The following is a 20,201-nucleotide window of genomic DNA, read 5'->3' as shown; positions in this document are numbered from 1 at the left end:
TGATAGTCTAAACTTCTGCCATCATATTCTGTTGCATTCTGCTATTATAGCTAGCTATTTGAAAAATGTGGCTTTTCCCTGCCCTCCATCATGTTTAGTTGCTAAATGACTGTGTCTACTCATATTTGCATTTAAATTTTTTTTTGTGAGCTGCCAATGGTCACTTCATTGGCATTTTCATTTAAGTTAGTACATAGTAAAGATTAAGAGAAATTAAAAAAAAATTATGTGCATTTAGTTAAAAAAAAGGCAAAATTATATTGATTTTACTCTACAGGAAAATTCTAACTTTTAAGACAGTCATCAGTTACAGTGATAACTAATACTATTAATGCTCAAATTTTTATTTGAGCTGTTTAACTGTGCATGATTAGAAGTAGTTATATATTCAAGGTTGATTATTCTCATGGAAATGCATAGCTGGCTAATGGGGAGAACAGCTGCTGCTTAGCAACTGGAGGAACAGAGAAAGGAGGTGACTTGCTTTAGAACAGAAAACTGGATGAAACCTTAAAGAGAGTACATACAGAGTTTGGAGATACCAGGGAAAATGGGTGGTAATGCTCTCTAACCATGATGTCTTCTTTTGCCATTATTGACATAAGATGTCAGCATTTTCAGGTAATAAAGGATAAACTACAAGGAAATTTATATATAGTAGATGCACAGATGGGCATGAACAACAAATAAAACAAGTGCTAAAGACAAACCCTGACCTACAAGCTGAAATGTAGGAAATCCAGAAACAGGCTTTGTGTCTGTCATCTACTATAAGGGTTAAACTGACCTTTAGACTTCAGCAACTTAAACTAGTGATCAATTTAAGCTACCACAAGCCAAGACTGCTGAAAGAAGTGTTCTCTCTTTCTTCCTGCTACTCAAACGCAGCCCCTGCACTGCCTCCTCTGCTGTGCAAACACAGGCTTTCACACACCTACAAAATGAGACAGATCAGGGACCTGATCTAAGTTAAAACTAACCCATATTTTTTTAGCTGAATCACGTTTACCTGGATCAGATTCTGAATCCAGTTGATTATGCAGCTACTCAAGTGCTTGCACTGACATGAGGATGGTACGGGACCTTCTGTGACAATGCTGACTCCAAACATTTCTGAAAAGATACTCTTAGCTTGGTGCAACCCTACAGAATAACATCTTGACTTGACTGCAAGAAGAATAGAAAGCAGAAGCGCACTCTAAGAAATGAAGGGAAACTGAAAAGGTACAGCTCAGAAAGCATGCGAGTTCCATATAAACGTATACATGATTATAAGACCACTTGGATCAAGCACACTTCTCTCCGATTCAATAAACAACATAAAAAATAATAATAAAATAGAAGACTCTGAATGACATGCTTTAGGGAATCATGCTTTATGCTTCTAAAAAGTTAGTTATTCCAGCTATCTAGACTATTCTATCCAGACTATTCTTGAGCAATTGCTTTCTCTTCAGCAGGGTTACCAGATACAAACTTAGGCCTACATCTCAAGCACCACACTCATTCAGAAGACAGAATCCTCCAGCAGCTTAAATGTTTTGGATCATACACCAACCCAGCTGAGGTGCAGATACACATCATACTCTACTGCCTATGGACATGACAACAGAATATTATTGTAGTGGATGGGCATCCCCTAGCAAGGAAGTAGACAGCTGGTGTTGTAATATCTTAACCTCATGCAGGAAGGGGCAACAGAGCACATTTGCCAGTGTTCAAAGACATTAAGCCATCCGTGAAATAAATGGTGGGAAGACACAATGCTCAGGAAGTTAGACGATCATGTGAACAGTAAGACCACAGAGCACAGAATGGAGTAACACAAGAACAGAATAGTGTTTCTACCAAAGTCCTATGGAAAATGAGGGAAAAGTATTAGTTAAATGGCAGCACAAAACGTATTCAAATGAGTCAGAAATGCTATTTGCTACCACGCTTAACCAGCAACTTTCTAGAGATTTATTAGCCTTTGTGAAATTTAAGTATTCATGAAAGTATTCTTGCAGTCCCAAAGGTTTCCCAAATATTAGCCTTGCAAATGTAAATACCTGTCAAAAAATCTAAGTTGTAGCTCAGTTATTCTTTAGATACAGTGGAAACAGTTTGAGTTTCAACCCTATTTCAACTACTTCTGTGACGCAAGATTTCTAGGTAGTTTGACTTTTTTTCTATTTGCACAAAAATAAGTTTAAGGAAGAAAACAGAAGTGATCTAGAGAAAATAAACCACTTAGAAAGAAAGAATAGGAAACCAGTTACCCTTGAGTAGACAGGCAAGCTTCCTGTTCATTACAATGAAAAAATGAAGGGTAGCAACTGCATGACCTGTCTTTTGTTTAAATCTAAAACCAAAACATATGTAAGTAAAATGTGAAACATATGTTTTACATATTGGACTTTTGTCAGATTTTATTGATTTGTAAGTTTATTTCATATCATCCAGTCTTGCACGCATATGTAACAATATAATTCTAAGTATATGTTAGAATATTTGGCTTTTTTATAGGCTGATCTTCCACACTGGCAATTCTTTAGTTTAGGTATTTGGTGTGGTTTTTTCCCCACAAACTCAGCTCTGAGACAAAGAGACTGCAACAGGAATCCCAGTTCAAGGTTTTGGCTATCATTTTAAATGAAAACCTGCACAAGAGAGCTGTAAAATGCAAAATAAGCTATCTTAAAGTCCCAAGGACCCAATAAGACAAACCTAAATCCCCGTAAATTTTACCCAAATTAATGACAGTGGGCAGAGAGGCACCTCGCTCTCAGGACTCGCTTCCCCCCCGATTAACGCAGGCTCCCGAGGGGTTGTCTCGCCCACTTCTGCCAGGGTTCAAGAAGCAGAGAGCCTGACCCCAGGCTCGGGCCGCCCCTCCCCAGCCGGAGAAGGCCCGAGGTTGCGGCTTCCGCACCGCGGTACGATAGGAGGCCACTTCTTTACCCCCGCCAAGGAACCGCACGGGCAGCGCCCAGCCCGACCTTTATTCCCGGGTCGCAGGAAGGTAAGGGGCAACCATAGAGACGGGGGCGGGCGGGAGAAGAAAGAAACGCGGCGGCCGGTGGCGAGTGAAGGGGGAGGAGGAGGCCGTTGTCACGGGGCTGAGCGGCCCGGAGAGGCGGCGGGAAGGCTGCGAACGCGCCGAGCCCAGCCCCCGCCGCTGCGCGCCCGGCCCCACCCCGCCGCCACCCGCGCGCTCGGCAACGGCACCAACCGCCGCCGCCCTTCCACAGGCCTCGCCCCCCGCTTCCGCCGCAAGCCGCGCGCAGGGACCGTTACAACCAAAGAGGGCGCCGACTTCGGCGGAAGCGCTACCTGAGCGGTGCCGCTACTCCCCCTCCCCCGCCCCCCTCCCGCGGCCCCGTGAGTAACGGCAGCAGAAGGTTTCCCCGTCTCCCTCCTCGCCCCCTTCCCGGCCGCCCACATTTTTCAATTTTCGCTAGCCCCCGCAGCGTGCGGAGACTCACCTTTCCGCAGCGAGGCGGCTCGGCGTCCAAAATGGCGGCCGACACAGCTTAACCCCATCGTGTCCCAACAGTGCTCCCTCTCCTCCTCACCCCAACCCGCCCCATCCGCGGCTCGGAATTCCGCAGCCGCACCCCAGCCCGCCCGGCCGATCGCCGAGTCACCGAGCGCCCCCCCCCCCACGGGGAGGGTGGTAAGCACTGGAAAGACTTCCCCCACTCCCACGCACACTCGCGCCCCGTCTGCTGAGCCCACCCGTAAGGCAGAAAGGGAGGTGGGTGTATGTGCTGCGGAGTGACACCTCCCTCGCTGCGCCCCCCCCCCAAGCACACGGCCCGTCCGCCTCCCCCTTCCCCCAATGGTTGCGTCCGTGACATCATCATCATGGCAACAACAGCTGCAGCCCGGGGCCGGGGAGCCGCCGCCGAGGTGTTCGTGCTGCTGCGGGGGTACGGGCCCGCGCTGCCCGTCAGGCGCTCGCGGCCGGCCGGGCTCTAGAGCCCGCGGGACGCCCGGCTGAGCGCGCGCGGCCGCGCACGCGCCCGGAGGAGCAGCAGCAGCAGCAGGAGGGGGGAGGCGGCCGCAGGGGGAAGAGCGAGCGAGCAGCGATAGACAGAGAAGGCGCGTGCGAGGCTGTGCGCGCGCCTGTGTGCAAGGCTGTGCGCGCGCCGGCGGGCGGGCGGGCGGGCGGGGAGAGGCAGGCGGGGGGCTGCGCTCGCGCGCTGCGGCCGGGGGAGCCGTGCGGGCTCCGCGCTCGCTCGCTCCCTCCCTCAGTGCGTGCCTCGGCGGCGGCGGCGAACAACATGTTCTCAGTGCGGATCGTGACTGCCGACTACTACATGGGCAGCCCGCTGCCCGGCCTGGACCCCTGCCAGTCCCACTTCCGAGAGGCCCCGACCAGGCGGGTGCCCGTCGTGAGAGTCTTCGGCGCCACCCCTGCAGGTAAGGGACCCCCGTCGCTGCCGCCGACGGCCCCGCTGCGGCGCGGGTCCGGTTGGCGCCGGGCCCGCCGCTGCCCCCCCCCGCGCCGCGGCGCAGGCGGCGGCAGCTCCTGCTCTTTGTGGCTGGGTCGCGCCCCCCTTCTCCCCACCCGCCGCTGCGGCGCGTCTCACCTGCCAGCGGCGGCAGCGACGGAGCGAGCCGGGCCCAGGCGGCCGCCGGCGAGGAGGAGAGCTGCCCCGGGTGTCTCCGTGGGGAAACCTGGCAGGCGCCGCTATGAGATGAGGTGTCGTGTCGTGTCCCGCCGCGCCCCTGCTCTCCCTCTTGTGCGGCCGGTGGCGGTGGGTGCCGCGGGGCTGGGCTGCAGGTGCGGGCCAGGGCGGAGGGCCCGCGGCCGCCGGGGCTTTGTGCGCGGTGCGGCCGGAGTGGGGACTGCCCCGAGCGAGGGGCGGCAGCTGTGCAAACACCGGGAACAGCCTCCCGCTCCGCGACCCCCGCCCCCATAACGGGCAGGATAACGGTCTGTGGGCACGGGGCGTGAAGGCAGCACACCGGGAGATGTGTTTCTGCGGGCGAATAGCGAAAAGTAGAGGGTACAAGGGGAAACCTTTGAACGTAATCACAAGAGAGACTTCTGCATTACTTACAAAGTGTGTTTTTTCTGTTGATCTTACGCTGGCGTGGTACAAATCACATAAAGCGATGGGCATTGGTGCTGCACTGCAGAAGGGAATATCCTGACTGCTGGCCACATGTTGCCCCCTGAGACTTCCTAATGTCACATCCCACTCCTTCATTGCCTCTTGTCTATGGACTCATGGTTATAGTCTTTGCACCTCTTGAGTATGTTTCTGACCATCAGAACAAATTTATAATGAATTTAATATTTACTGTAGTTTACCCATACATAAAATATTAAGTTGGGGAAACCCTGTTCTTTGAGATGTTGGACATGTTAAACGTCATTGCGTCATTGCTTGTGATCTCTTTATACTTACATTGTATAATGCTGACCTTGGGAATTAAGGTTTTTCTGCATACTTGATTGATTTACATGTTGAAAATGAGGTATTGATGTATACATTACATGTTAGGTAAGGTGAAAAAAAAAGTAATAAAAAAGCACAGTAATGATATTATTCCCTTTACGCAGTTACTATAATAGAGCAGATTTCTTTTGTTGGTGGTGATTTTTTTAAATCTAGAATTATCCGTCTGTTCTCTGTTTAAGCACAGAGGAATGTGAGATATTAAAGCTATTGTGATCTGATGCATCTACAGCTCCAAATTATTAAGTGGATGACTGGGATTAATAGGTACAATATTGAAATAGTGGGGCCTATTTTATTGTAGTTCTAATTTTGCATACAAAGGAGATATTATGTAATAATATTTATGTAATGGCATGAGTAGCTATTTCATTATTAAAAAATGTAGAGCCTGAGGTTGTCTGGCAGGTAGCAGGCTTTCTGTGTGTGCGTGTGGTTAACTCATTAAGGCTTATTTTCTTTTAAGAAAGTGTTTAGGCTATGCCGTATCATGAATGTGGCATCATAAAGTAAACAGTGAAGTAGTTTAGTTGTCCGACTATTAGGAACACAGTAGGAAATCCCTGGCTTCCCAAACCATAAACTTTAATAATAGTTTGCATAATAGAAGTGTTTCTAATTCATCTTGGTTAGAGAAGACACTTCACTACAGTCTGCAAAGGAAGTGTGACTTGGCTGTCTTCTATTTATTTCCTTGTTAACCTTTTTAAGGGCTTCTTTCCTTTCTGTACCTTTAGTAGTGTTTGCTAATAAGCTTCAAGAACGTATTACCTCACTATGTTATTTTTTTCCTTTTTTAAAAAAGGAGGCAGATCTAATTCTTTTTTTTTCAGGAGTGTTGAACCTAAGCAGTCATTGTCAGAAGTAATGCATATGACCTCAGAGAGGGAGCCATCCAATTATTTATTTGAGACTTGAAATATGTAATGAAATTAAGTAAATCACATCTAAATTGACATTTCTTTTGAGGAAAAGTAAATAGTAAAACCAACTTCTAACATATTGTATGTGACAATGAGGTGTACTTATTGTTTGGTTTCCAGGCAGTGTGATGGCTTATCTTTAATTGGGTTGGTCTGGATAAGAATAACCCTTTCTCATTGGGTTTAACATGTGTGTCTTCCCTGCAGGAAAGGTGCTCAGTTGCCATACTGCCTACATGACAACAAAGCACTATGTCTGTATAGGCTACTTCACTTCCAGCATGATTAACTCTGCATGAATCTTTGTATGTTTAAAGCTGTGTTTCCATGCTGTGCAGCTAATTAGGAGTCAGGTTCAGAACAGACTCCAAATTCCACCTGCTGAGTGAAAGGGGATTGATTGGTATGTGGAAGTGGCTTAGGCAGATGTTTAGAAAGTCAAACATTTAGCAGCAGCGTGTCTAGTATCAGCTACGGATGTTGGTTCTGAAGGCACCTACCTGTGCTTTCTGCAGCCTTCTTATGGAGGTGTTATGCTCAGTGAGGTATATGAATGACAAAGATTGCCGGTGTTTTGTTCTTTGAGGGCTCTTTTGTAGTCCTGTACTCAACAATAGATTTGCAAAGGTTTGCTGTTACAATGTATAAAATTAAAGTGGTTTATGGTATGGCAGTTGGGGGAGGTAAACCCCAGACTTCTAATTAATAATAATGGATGAACTCCAAGAAGGGTCTGTGTTGGCAGTAATGTTTGACAACTTCTTTAGGTCTTTTGAAGAAGAAACCTCGTATTTTAGAAGACTATGCGAGTCATCTCTTGAGGTCCTACGTCTTTGCATAATAAGAGCTTGAAAGGCAAGATATCAAAATTTTGTTTAAGCCTAAAAATCCACCTACTATTTTCTGTTGTTCTGTGGAACGCATAGAGTAAAATTCTGACTACAATAGCAAAAGGTGAAGTACTACTAGAATTTATGTTTGAATGCATCTTAGCTGGTTGAACCATTTCTTTCCATTTTAGCTATTTTCTGCTTGAAGCAGGCTGGCACGTCTGTTGACATAGTGACTTGCACAAAAGTATAATCTCAGAAATGCTACAACACTACCATGGTGATAATACAATGAAATCAGTGTTGAATTCATGCTTCGTTGTATAAGGTCGTAGATATTATTTGATATAGTAGTCTTTGTATCTCTAAAGGAATCTTGTAATATTACTCCTTATATTTAAAAACAATAGATTTTAATTCACTAGGTAATGCTCAACTATGAAATAAAATTTAATTATTTTATCAGGCAGTATTTCTTTTCTGCTAGCTAGCAATTTTTGTAAATGCTTTTTATTAAAAGAAAATAAAAAAAAAAACTCTGAGAAATTGCAAGGCCTGTTTATTAGAAGGAAACCATAATGAAAATTGAATTTTCTGTTTACGTATGGTCTTCTGTTTAATTGGTAATTCTTGAATTGTCATTCCTGTTGCTAAGTTGTGCTGTATCAGGGTATCAAAAGCTGTGATCTATTTCTACTAACTTTTGGCCATTTCAAGCTCTTGGAATCTCTTCTCAAGATTTCACTGACTGCTTCAAAATAAGTATGTGAATGCTCAGTTGGGTATTTCAGTCTGTTGCTTATTCAGCTGCATGAAGACAGACCCAGACTGCAAATCCATCCATAAAGAAACCAGGGTGAGACTAGATGTCATGTTAGGAGAGACATAACTAATGAGCTGAGATGGCTAAATTATCACTTTACTTAACAAGACTGAGTACAAGTAGCTGAGAACACTAATCGTAAACCATACACAAGATATCTGTTGGTGTATGATAATGAGACTATCTGAAATATTTTTTAAAAATCGGTATTGTAATTTGGGCTTGATTTGAGGCTCATACATGTGATAAATTTTATGGAAATATGTACACATTTTAAAATTGCTTTTGAAGGGTATAAGGCTGAGAAAGGTATGTTCAGTTAACAGGAGGGTCTTTGGAGAAGGCAAATTAGGAATTTGCATAAGAAAAATCGATGTGTAATTTGAGGAACAATATAGCTCTACTGTCCTCCACTGCCACTTTATATATTTGTCTGTTTTGAAGCGTTTTGTGTTTTACGTTGTGAAATTACCGTTTCAAGAATGAATCTTACTTCAAGCAGCACAAAAACTCAGGCAGAGAAGAGGGTGGTTTTGTGTTACTCTTGCATGCTTTTGATGCTGAGCTTTTCTGAGGCTAGGTGTAATTTAGAGTGGGGTTTACAGTCAGCAGAATCTGAATATGTTTCAGAGAGATGTCTGAGTTTGTTGGCTTCACTTCTCCTTGGTTTTCTGAGAAGGGAAAAAAACAGAGGCAATTGCTCCAGCTGAAATCTGGCTTCTTTCCAGCAGCAGTAGCTCTGGTATGACTCAGTGAGAGGGCCTGCTTATCTTCTTTCTTTTGTTCTTCCCTCCCCTTTCCCCCTTCACTGACCTGGCTAGGCTGTATATCTGATCCCATCCCAGTGTCTTTCCTCTGTTGCTGCTCACTTGAGAAGGCATGAGCTCATTGCAGGAACTTGCTGTTTTCTATGCTTTTTTCTTCTCTCATTTTTTGCTGCCATTTCAGACACTTGTGTCCCACAATGGTCATTCCCCATGGCATCCTCACTTCATTACCCCAATATTCACAGCTGAGCATCATTCCAGTTGCCACTACTTCACATATTTCATTTCTGAGAGGTGGGCACTTCTCGTTAACAGTCTTCCAGTCCCTTCTGTGGCTTCATAGTAAGGGTATGAGGATGGAAAATAGGATACAGCCATTGGGAGGCTTGTGCCTCTGCCTTACCATTTCACACCCTCTCCCAAAATATACCAACATGCAACCTCTGATAGGGGGTTATTCTGTGGACTGCAGCATGGCCCAGAAGATTTTCAGCATTGTCCATTTGATCTACACTTCCAGCATACCATTTCTGCATCTTGAACTGGCAGGCTTCTTGTACTTCTGAAGAGCTGTTTGAAAAATAGCCTCATGTCCATTTGTTTATCTTTTCTTCAGAGGTTTGTAGCTTCTGTGAGATGTGAGCAAGGATGGAGTAGGAGTGAGGAACTTGAGCTAGTATATTTTTTCTGAGATTATTTTCCATGTTTGAGTTTTATCAATTATGTGATTGGAAATCATTTGCTTGTAAATTGCCTGGTTCTTAAAAGGATGTGTTTTCTAGTGTGTTCTGGGGGTTTTGTGTCTTGTGTTTTGTTTTGTTTTTTTCCTAAGAACCTTCTTTTTTTTGAGGCATTTGTTACATACTCTATATAGATTGCCTGCTGAGTTGTTTTGGGCAATAAGAGGCTGCCCAAATAAACTGCTCAACTGGCATGAAACTTTTAAAGTAACAAATTTAGTACCCATGTATATATGTCTTGCTTTAATTCCATTTCTTAAATAAACCTTAAAATACTGTGGCAAAAATCGATGTTCTAACTAGAATCCAGATATTGGTTTCATAACCAATATATATATTGGTTATGAATATATGAACCAATATATATATTGGTTTCATAACCAATATACTGTTTGCTGCTGTAAAGCATAATACCTCATGGTCGAGTCACTGAGTATATTCGTGCTTTTGTAATTCAGTCCAAAAAATATGTGTATAACCTACACTATGTGCTTAGAACTCCATCAGCTGCAGACTTTAAGAAGTTTCACAAGGTAGCTGCGTCTATATTTGGTCTAATGCATAATTTGAGACTGTTTTTTATGATCAGTGTGCCTGAAGTAGACTAACAGCTTATCTGTCTTGGATACAACTCTCAGTTCTGTTACATACTTCTTAAGGGCGCTTTTTGGCTGCTTGTTGAAATGTCGTCTTTTTCAGTGTGTAGAATGAGTCTCCTCAAAATAACATACTGGCCTGAAAATAGTTGTCTCTCTTATTTTTACCAGAGTAGAACATGCATATAACAACTGAGGTTGGCAGGACCAGACGATGTGTAAACACTCAGTGAGAAACAGCTCCTGCTTAGTAATTTTTGCAGTCTGGGTAGACAAGATAAATCTCTGGAAGAAGGAGACAGGTGTGGTAACACCATGCTATCCGTTTCTTCTCAGTCTCTCATTTCAGAGTTCCAGTATTGATCATTTAATACCCTGTTCTGCTAACTGTTGTCATTATCCTGTTTTTGTCCTTACTCTGTTTTTGTCCTTTACTCATGATTGACTTGATTGACCTCCTTGTGCGCTGAGCCTCTGACAAGTATGATGATGACAATGAAAATGTAACCATTTGGAAAGAGGCAGCATGAACACTCACACAAAAAGATTTACAGTGAATCAGTGCATGTTTGGTCTCATAGATGAAGTAGCTGGAATCTTTCAGACTCACTGAACAGGATCACTGGAGATTCAGTCTCACATTAAGGGAGATCTGCTTATCAAAATCCCAGGACAATTGCAGTCAACTTTTTTTTTTTTTTAAAAAAAGCATTCTGTATCTCCAGCTATTACAAAGCCAGCTTCTGAAAAGCCAACACCTCATCCCCCTCAGCTGTCATCATTGGATGTTGAGTTGATAACTGACGAACTTGCTGCTTCTTCTTTGTTCACTGTGTCATGTGTACTATCCCTGTGTGTTACAATCATGTGCTTTTTTAAAGTTCCTATATATATCTCCTCTATATTACATTTATTCTGTGGGGAAAAATTGTTTTGCTGTCTAGTGAATTGCTGTCTCACATTCAAGACATGCAAAACCCACCTGGACACATTCCTGTGCAATCTATTCTATATGTACCTGCTTTAGCAGGTGGGCTGGACTAGATGATCTCCAGAGGTGCCTTCCAATCCCAGCCATTCTGTGATTCCAGGAACATGTTCTTACCAGACAGCATGGTATACCTGTGTAAAGGAAGGAATGGATTTGCTCAGGTCCCACATCAAATCAATAGCAGAACTGATAGTACAGTGAAGAAGCTGTCTGCAAGGGGTGGTATTTCTGTGCTAACACCCTGCCCAATAATAAATTAATGTAAGCAACAAAATAATGTTCTTTTATGTGTTGACCAAAGCTATAGTTTTGGTAACAGTTATAACATTAAGGCCTAGGCTTAACTATTGAGGTCTGGGGACTGGTTGCTAAGATCTGCCATGAAATCTGAATAGTTAGGCTGTAATTGCACTGTTATTCATTATACCTATGTGTATTCTGGTAAAAACAATATTTTTGGGGAATGCAGCAGAATAATCAACTATGTGAGCTTCCAAACAGGCAGTATTTTTGAGCCTGTGGTACAGTTACTTTTAAGACTGGGGATAGAACCCAAAATATACAAGAATCTAAACAAATACTAGGAAAGTTTGTACTAGATACAGGGGCTGATTGAAATGCCAGTGTTTGCACAGCCTTCACTCATGCATGTTTGTTAAGGTTCTTTTCTTTCACGAGTTGCTTTTTATTACATAGAAGTTATAAGGTGTGTAAAAGTTTTGTGGGTTTTTTGGTTTTTTGGCATGGCATTTAAATAAAACTTCATGCTGGCTGGGGTGGGCCTCATGGCTTATTAGGGAACCATTTGATGTCTGTATGCTCCAGCCTTTCTGTGATCAGTGTGCAGATGGCTGTTTTGGATAACTTCTTCCCTGGCTTGTACATGTGTAGTCTGTCATGTTAACTGCATGTTTGAGTTCATGTTATGTGACCTTGGTGCACATGCGCATGCTTTCTCAGATTCTCAGGTTGTGGAGTCATTGTCCTTGGAAATATTCAAAAGCCATCTGGATACGGTCCTGAGCAGTTGTCTCTAGGTGGCCCTCCCTGAGCAGGGGGTTTGGAGCAGGTGACCTCCAGAGGTCCCTTCCAGCGTCAATCATTCTGTGATTACTGGGATTACTCTTGTCAGCAGAGAATATCCAGGTGCTCTGTACAGCCTGTTCATGTGTCCAGGCAAACAGTTACATCCAAATGGTGTGGAAAGGTTGCCAGGTAGCTGTCTTTCAGTTGATTACCCTACAGCTGTAAAAGTTACTGGAAGATTTTAGTGGTGTTAGTGAAAACTGACTTAGATTTGGAAAGAAGAAAGAGTATTCACTACAGAGATCATTGCTAGATTGGGTTTATCCCTCAGTGACAGGTTATTTTCTTAAAAATTACAGAGAAAATAGGAGTAACCACTACTTATTTAAATTCAAGTTGTGTCTCTGTACTGTTTGCTGACTAAACCAGTGTTTACTACAGCAAGGCTGTATGTCCTATTTTAGGTGCAATATCAACATGCAGTACTGAGTGTGAATGTTGAAAGGGCTGTGGAATGTTGCACCTAATCCATAATACTTGGCATTACTCCTCAGGGGAGGTTTACAATACAAGTTTTCTGAGTTTTGTATAATGAGATGTATAATGAGTCTTTCATTTTGTGTTTGAAACTACCTAGGTGGGTTTCTGTATAGCAAAGATCTTATTAAGCAGTGGGAATTGGAAACTGATTCAGCCCTCGTTTCTGCAAGTACTGCCTTCAGATCAGTAATGAACAAATTTTTATTGCTGCCACCTCTATTATATTTATTATCCAGATGAGAAGGCTATTTTCTGGAGTTCTCAATACAGCAGCTTTTATATCTGCTTTTAAACAGTTACCTATTTAACCTAGCTAAAATGTTACGAAATATTTTGTTGCAGATGAATCTTCCATCATGTTCTTGTATGTTCTTATCCATTGACCATTAAGCAAATGGTTTTATGTCATTCACATTTGTAAGCAGTGAAACCTATCTTCCTGTCTGTAGGACATTAAGAGAGATTACAGGCAGTTCCTTACATTGAGATAAAATGAATCTATTTTTATAAATACTTGGTATCAAATTTGGTAAATTTTGAGCTGTTTGACTTTGGGGGTATGGGGGGAAGGAAAAAAAACCCACAGCAACAACAACAACAACAAACAAGAAAGAACACTGAAAACTTTGTTTCTAGTGTTTCAGTTTGTGCCAATTGCCTCTTGTCCATTCACTGGACACCACTGAGAAGTCAGACTAGCTCCTCTTTACTGCTTCCTATCAGGTATTTATACACATTAATAAGACCCTTTTCCTCTGCCCCAATCCTTCTCAACGCTACAAAATCCTGGTTTGTGCAGCCTTCCCTTGTATGTCCGATGCTCCGAGCCCTTAATCATCTTTGTGGCCTGGCTCCAGTATGTCCATGTCTCTCTTGTACAGGAGAACCCAGATCTGGACCCAGCACTCCAGATGCATCTCACTAGTGCTGAGTAGAGGGTAAGGGTCACACCCCTCGACCTGCTGGTGTTGTTCTTTCTTATGCAGCTCAGGACACTGTTGGCCTTCTTTGCAGTTGAGGCTTATTGCTGGCTGGTGTTCATCCAAGACCCCTGGGTCCTTTTCTCCAAAGCTGCTTTCCAGACAGCGTGCCTCCAGCCCGTAGTGATATATGGAGTTATTTATCCCCAGATGAGGACTTTACATTTCCCCTTGTAGGGATTCATGAGATTCCTCCCTGCCTCTTTCTCCAGCTTGTCAAGGTCCTGCTGAATATCAGCACGACCCTCTGGTGTATAAGGCACTTCTCCAAATTTTATCATCTACGAACTTGCTGAGGGTGCACCTGTTCAATGTCCAGGTCATTAATGAAGATGCTAAAAAATATTTGCCTTAGTATTGACCTCCAGAGTACACCACAAATGACTGTCCTCTGTGTTCCATTATAACAAGGCTGCTTCTTCTCACTTAAGTTTCATTTTTCTCCCTGCTGCATACCAGTCAAATCTGTTCTAGAGCTCTCCAGTGTGTGTTTTGTTGTTATCTCTTCCTTAACACGCCATCCTCTGAGGTGAAAGTATATGCACTTAATTTCATTTCTGATTACAGCAAGGTTTGTTTTGTAGTGATTATGAAACTTTTATGTAGATATCTCCAGTGCGGTATGACTATGTGTAAGTAATAAATCCTGGGTTTGTATTTTCTGGATTTTGATGGCATGTTTTACCTGAACAGAAAACATAGGAATGACGTAAAATAACTGAATGTATGTCATCATTTGACTAAAACGATATTCTGTATCAGAAACACAGTTTTAAATTGTCCCATGCTTTACTTACTTCAGTAAAGTGGCATACGTTGTACATAAAGTTGTGCATAAAGTTGCCATGATAATTCAGGTAATTCTTTATTATGTTTTTTTAATGTGTGATTCTTAAGGAATTTGTGCATTCACATGTATGTTTGTAAACCTACAGTTCCCATGCAGAGATGAATTTAGTATCTTTACAGTCTAGATTCCCATTTTGAGTCAGATGCATTAAAAAAATCCCCAAATAAAACAAAACAAAACAAACCACCAACCTTAAGATAGATGGAAGAACAGAATAATGTTCTGCTAAGCATTTACAGATTGTGCCAGCGTGTCAGGTTTGGTGAGCTTGTGTTCTTACGCCAGCAGTTGGAAACCTAATCAAGGAAATAAATAGTCATTTTTAACCACTGCTATATTAAAGATGAAAGACTTAAGAATAGAAACCAGTTGTTTTAGGCGGTGTGCCGATAATGGCGGATAGTCCTCACTCAAAAAATTATGTTCTGTATAAACGGAGTGTTAAAAGGTGTAGAAAGAGTGATATGTTATGAAAACAGATGGCATGGCAATATTGTTAGTTATTATTTTGAAGTGGAATTTTGTAGGAGGAATTGCATGAATGGAAAAACAGGAGGAAGGGAGGATGTGTTGAAAGGAAGGCTGGGAATGGAAAGGAATATGCAGAGCATGTGAGGTGAGCTGGGGAGGGGTGGTTGTAGGAAAGACTGCTGAGAGCCAGGACTGCGGAAAATATTGATGTTGGAGTTGCAACAACAGGGACCAGTTATCTAAGGCTGCTCCCTTTTGGTTTCACTTGCTTTGGCCCGTGGGGCTGATTCATCCCCTGGAATTTCTTATCTCCAGACTTGTGGCTGGAAGTAGATGAGGTGTTATGTGAGGTTTATTGCTCTGTGCAGTGAGAGAAGAGAGAAAAAAACCAAAGTCCACCCCCCAACTGAGATCTGTCCAAGAGGTGTAGAACATAGCAGAGAACTACAATACTCTCATGAGCACTGTGCAGTTTGTGAGCACATTTTGTGTTACGTACTTTCGTGAAAATTTGTATTGTTATTTTTAGGTTAAAGAGTGTGGAAATAAATTCTAAATATCTGGTGTTCATCTTCCCAGTGTATCAATAGAAATGAAACAAAACCAGCCAGACTTCAAGCCTGCCTCTGCAGTGTGATGCATGCACAAGAAAATACATTTTTTACTGGCAGAGAAAGATAGGTGGGTCTGTGTAATGTGGGTGCATATGTGGTGGATTTGAAAACAGAACAAAAAACGCACACAGTGAGAAACAGGTCACTTCTTCAACTGATCATCTTCAGTGTAAATGGGCTTTCTGTAGCCTGTTCATTTGTTGTGTTCTTCAATTGCTTCCATAAAAATCTTCACTTGTTTTGTGTAAGCTTGATTTGTTAAAAGAAAACCTTAGCAACATCTTAGTCTTTCCAAGTTAGTCTTTGGCTTTTTCAGAATATCATTCGCTGTGGAAATCACTAACAGTGGAGTGTTTTAATTTTATTAACAATTTGGCTTATGTAGCTATCTGGCTCACAGTAAACCATTTAATTTCACTGAATATTTGAATTCTATAGTTTTTTAAAGGATGAGTGATTACAGTACCCTTGTGACCAGGGACTTGGTATTTTGATAGCAGAACTTTGGTCGTGAGAGGCAGAAGCTCATGCATTCACAATGAAATTATGAAGGTAAAATGGTGATGGAAAAACAGCAGTAGATCAGAGTGGAGTTGTCCAAAGAACCTTTAGTAAGAAGTTGGTTTGGGAGAAAATGTGGTGACTACGATTGCGGTGTAATCCTTTTGTTATCTGAAGATACAAAATTTGGTATACAAGGGTCAGGAGAAGCACAAGTAATATTTAAAACTGAGTAGTATGAGACTTCGGCTGTTTTTACAGCTGCTCTGCAACAGCCATCAGTTGAAACTTTGATATCACAGTTAAATCTCTTGTACATGCCTTTAAGACAGATTGATGAGTTTTCAAATCCGGTAGCTTACCTTTTTTTCTTTTATATTTAGTTAAAGATTTTAAGTGTTTTATAGTGCAGAGTATTGAAAAGGAGTTTCTTAGTCTAAAAGTTTGGTGTTGTAGTCATCACATTGCATAAATGTTGCTTTCTGAAACAATCTCATTTTATTTGGCTTGTGTTTGGATGAAGGCATAGTGTTGTTATCTGTTAGTACTTTTACACTAGGAAGTCACTTAGAATTGTGGAGAAGGGGTAAGAGAAGGGGAAAGACCATGCAATATGTTTGCAGAGCTGAAGAGACTTTGCAAGGGAGGAGGGGTGTTTATTTTGGGTTTTTTTTAATAGAGGTAGACTCAGTCTGTCCTCAAATAATTGGATTCTTTGTTAGCATAGTGTAATTGAGGTTTCAGCTGTTCTAAAGCTGAAAATAACTTACTGTTTTGTGAGCTGCTTATTGATGCTGCAGTGAGCACCTAAAGGAGGGCAGATGATTTTTTACCAGTTGTGTGTTCTGAAATATTGCACACACTGAAGCTCTGCAGAAGAATTCTGGCGTTCCAGTTTATCCAAACAGTAAAACAGGATACTGCTAGTACTAGAGGTAGTATATTCATGTGAGGATTACAGGAATATAGATAGATAGATAAATATATCTAGATAGATAGATAGATATAGATCTATCTATATATATATCTATCTATAGATATATACGAAGAGAAATAAAAGACCAAAAAAAACCCCAAAACTTGGGGAACTAGAAGTCTGCATTCATGAATGTGTCTCAATTTTTTTCTTTTTAAATGTTATTTAAATGGTTTCTTTCTTTCTTCAAATATGCAGTGAGCTCTTATAGATACCAGCCATTCCTTAATGTAACTAGATGTGATGGAGCTAGGTATACTTTGCTATTCTGACATATAAGCCTGGCTCTTCAGTATCTGTAAATTGTATATTTAAAGGCATACCCAGAATCACAGTCTTTTTGACAGAGCAGAATGTAGTATAGCTGCTACAAATCTTGTGACAGTTTTCAACAAGATTTTGGATGTTAAAATTTAACATAACTCTATTTTTTCACCTTTTTTGTGCATAAATAATAACTGGAAAATTCTGCAGCTGTTGTATTGGTGTATTGTTGTATTGATGTCCTTTATTTTCGTATAGCTTTTAGGAGAGAAGGGATATGTGGTAGGGAGGGGTATCCACTGAAGCTTTGGCTCTGTCAATACCAGAGTGATTATGAGTGCAGTCTCTTGTGTTTGTACTTCGAAGTGTATGTTTCATTTGTTGGTGTGGGTTTGTTAAGGAAAATTAAAATGTTTGGGAAAATACCATTTAAAATCAGTTTAAAGATGAAATTTGTAATTAAGGGTGATAGCGTCACCTATACGGAAGGAGTGTCTTCTAGTAAACTTCTATAAAAGTGATGCCAGTTCTTTTGTTTTGGTGTTAGTTTTCTAAATATTCTTTAAAATAGGTTATTTTCACTGGTACCAGCCAAAATCTCTGTGTTGCTTTGTTACTTCTTGGGTAGATTTTTCTGTGAAACTTACAGTGCTGGTGAAAAGGATGGCATAGTGTGGTTGTCCTAGTGGTAGTGAATTGGACCTTAATTATAACTCCACAAATTCTTTCCTGTGTTCATCTAAGGAATAAACCATGAAATCCTAGTTGTGATTACTGTTGAAATAATAATAATTTATTTTTAAAAGTACCATTTCCCTTTCCTCCTTGTAGTACTTTTGTTCTCTCCTTTTTAAAAGAAATCTGTGTAGTTCTGTGTAACATCTTAAAAAAAGTCACTTTATGAAAGAAAACAAGATTTCATATTCCTAAGTACAGTAGCTGTTTTACAGTATCTGATTACAAAGATTCTTTTTTCCAAAGCACTGAGTGTTAAGCAGTCTCTAATTTGACTCTCTGATGTATTGTGATTATTTAAACATAATATAAAGGAACTTTGATATTATTATTTGCAAGCTTGGATCAGAATTGAAAGAATATGCATTTATTGTATTTAAGGAAGCAGTCTTTTTTTAACCCATTGTGTTGACTTTTTTTTTCCCCCTATTTTTTTAAATAGTTTTCAGTTAACCAACAGAATTAATCACAATTATGCATTACATGTTTTACAAGGAGAAAGTGTTTTTTATTTAACCTGTGTTCTAGTGGCTGCCAGGATTTAGAACAAGGAAATCTCCAAGTTGATATTGGAGGCTGGCCATGTAAAAGGATAAGGCACCAACTGCATGAAGAGGTGTTTTTCTGGCAAATAGCTTCTGTGTACACTCATCCCTAACTCAGATGTAAATCTGATCTGAGGTAATTTCTCTTTTGTGAGATAGTTGAAGTTCAGCTCTGAATTAATGAAGCATATGTTGCACCTGTAGTGAAAATTGTTGCTTTTTGACCGTTTTTGTAGTTGCACAGCAAGGTTAAGAGCTCTTTTTCTGTTCAGAAACTTTGGTCACATTTTAAAATAAGCTCAGTTGCAACTGGTCATCATTGTTGCTCATTGTTGCTGTATGTTGAACTATTTATCTTTAAAAAGGCTTCTAAAAATCATATCTCATGAGACTCAGTGGGTATTTCTACATAGGCCATATCACAGACAAAAGACTTTACTTTAGAATTTGCTCAAGCAGTTAAGAAATCTGTTTAAAAAAATAAGACACTCTCTACTCTTAGTAAACAATATGATGAAAATAATTATCTTTTCCTGAAAGTGAGAAATAAACTGTTACAAAAGAAACTGTGGACGCAATTGAAACTCATAATTTCTATTAGGTGAAGTGTGAAAATTGAGAAATGCAGTAGAAGATGATGGTTAATATTTATTTAGAATTGAGTGGCACTTTTTCCAGTAGGGAGACAAATATTTATGTTCTGTTATTGTCTGTTAACAGAGATCTCGATCCCTAACTGTTGAAAAGTAGCAGCCACAATAGCAAGATTAATGTGTCAAAATGTCACATTTAAAGATTTTGGTTAACTCACCATTTTTGTTGGAAATAATGTATTAGATCTTTCTTTGTTTTAAGACAGTTCTTTAGTATTCAAAACATTATTAAAATTTCAAAGGACAATTCTTCAGTTGGGTGCAAGGAAGTTTGCCAATAGATGATCTGGCTAATGTGATTCCATAACATAAAGACTTGATTTTTCAAAGGTATATAACATTCCCAGTTCCCGTAAAACAGTGTATTTCTCACTACCTCCAGGAGTTCCACCTTTACAGCCATTTTTTTCAATAGAAATGGGCTACAAATGTTTTTATTTAGAAACAGTAATTGTGGTCCTGTGTTTTTTCTAATGTGTAATTGTCAAGAGTGGTTACTTATTTGGAGGAGACAATAAGCAGAACCCACATTCTCATTTGTGATTTGTGTATGAGGTTAAGTTTTTAGTTTTTTAGGACCATAATTTGTAAGTGATTACTATTTTTTGTGCAGGTTTTTGTCTTTCGCACAACTCCCTAGTTCACGTCCCAAACAAAATTTTATACATCAAGACCTGAAAACCTGGTAATAGCAAGATAAATCAAAAGACTTGACATGTCAAACCACTGCCCTTTAAAGCAATATCTCTGTTTAGTCATTGCTTTGTACTTTTACTAATTAGAGTTATTTTAAATTGGATTAAACTCTTGCAAGAGAAAATTCTTTCAAGTTGGCCTTTCAAGATAATGTTCAGATTGAAAGCTGAGAATCATATGCAGAACCTTTGGAAAGATTTGCCTGTTTGCCTTTTCTTCCTTTCAAC

The 20,201-nt window shown here is 41.0% G+C and overlaps 1 protein-coding gene and 1 pseudogene across 3 annotated transcripts in view; one reads left to right on the top strand and one right to left on the bottom strand.

The window, feature by feature from the left end:
- LOC110364551 (histone-lysine N-methyltransferase SETMAR-like) overlaps positions 1-5,185 on the bottom strand; it is a 64,882-nt pseudogene extending 59,697 nt beyond the window's left edge.
- The window catches only part of REV3L (REV3 like, DNA directed polymerase zeta catalytic subunit), a 122,192-nt gene continuing 104,664 nt past the window's right edge, over positions 2,674-20,201 (top strand). Inside the window, exon 1 of one of the 3 annotated variants that reach the window (XM_021298199.2) lies at positions 2,674-3,004. Coding sequence is in view for 2 of the 3 variants with exons in the window: in XM_065056660.1 (XP_064912732.1) it covers positions 4,269-4,407 (139 nt within the window). In the remaining variant the exon portion in view is untranslated. Of the gene's footprint in view, positions 3,005-3,466; positions 4,408-20,201 lie in introns of those variants that run through there. The other 2 variants (XM_065056660.1, XM_065056659.1) reach the window with 2 other exon arrangements.

The sequence above is a fragment of the Columba livia genome, chromosome 3, assembly GCF_036013475.1.
Source record: "Columba livia isolate bColLiv1 breed racing homer chromosome 3, bColLiv1.pat.W.v2, whole genome shotgun sequence".
NCBI classification, from domain to species: Eukaryota; Metazoa; Chordata; class Aves; order Columbiformes; family Columbidae; genus Columba; species Columba livia.
Note: the sequence above shows the minus strand (reverse complement) of the source record. Positions and strands in the feature narration are given on the sequence as shown.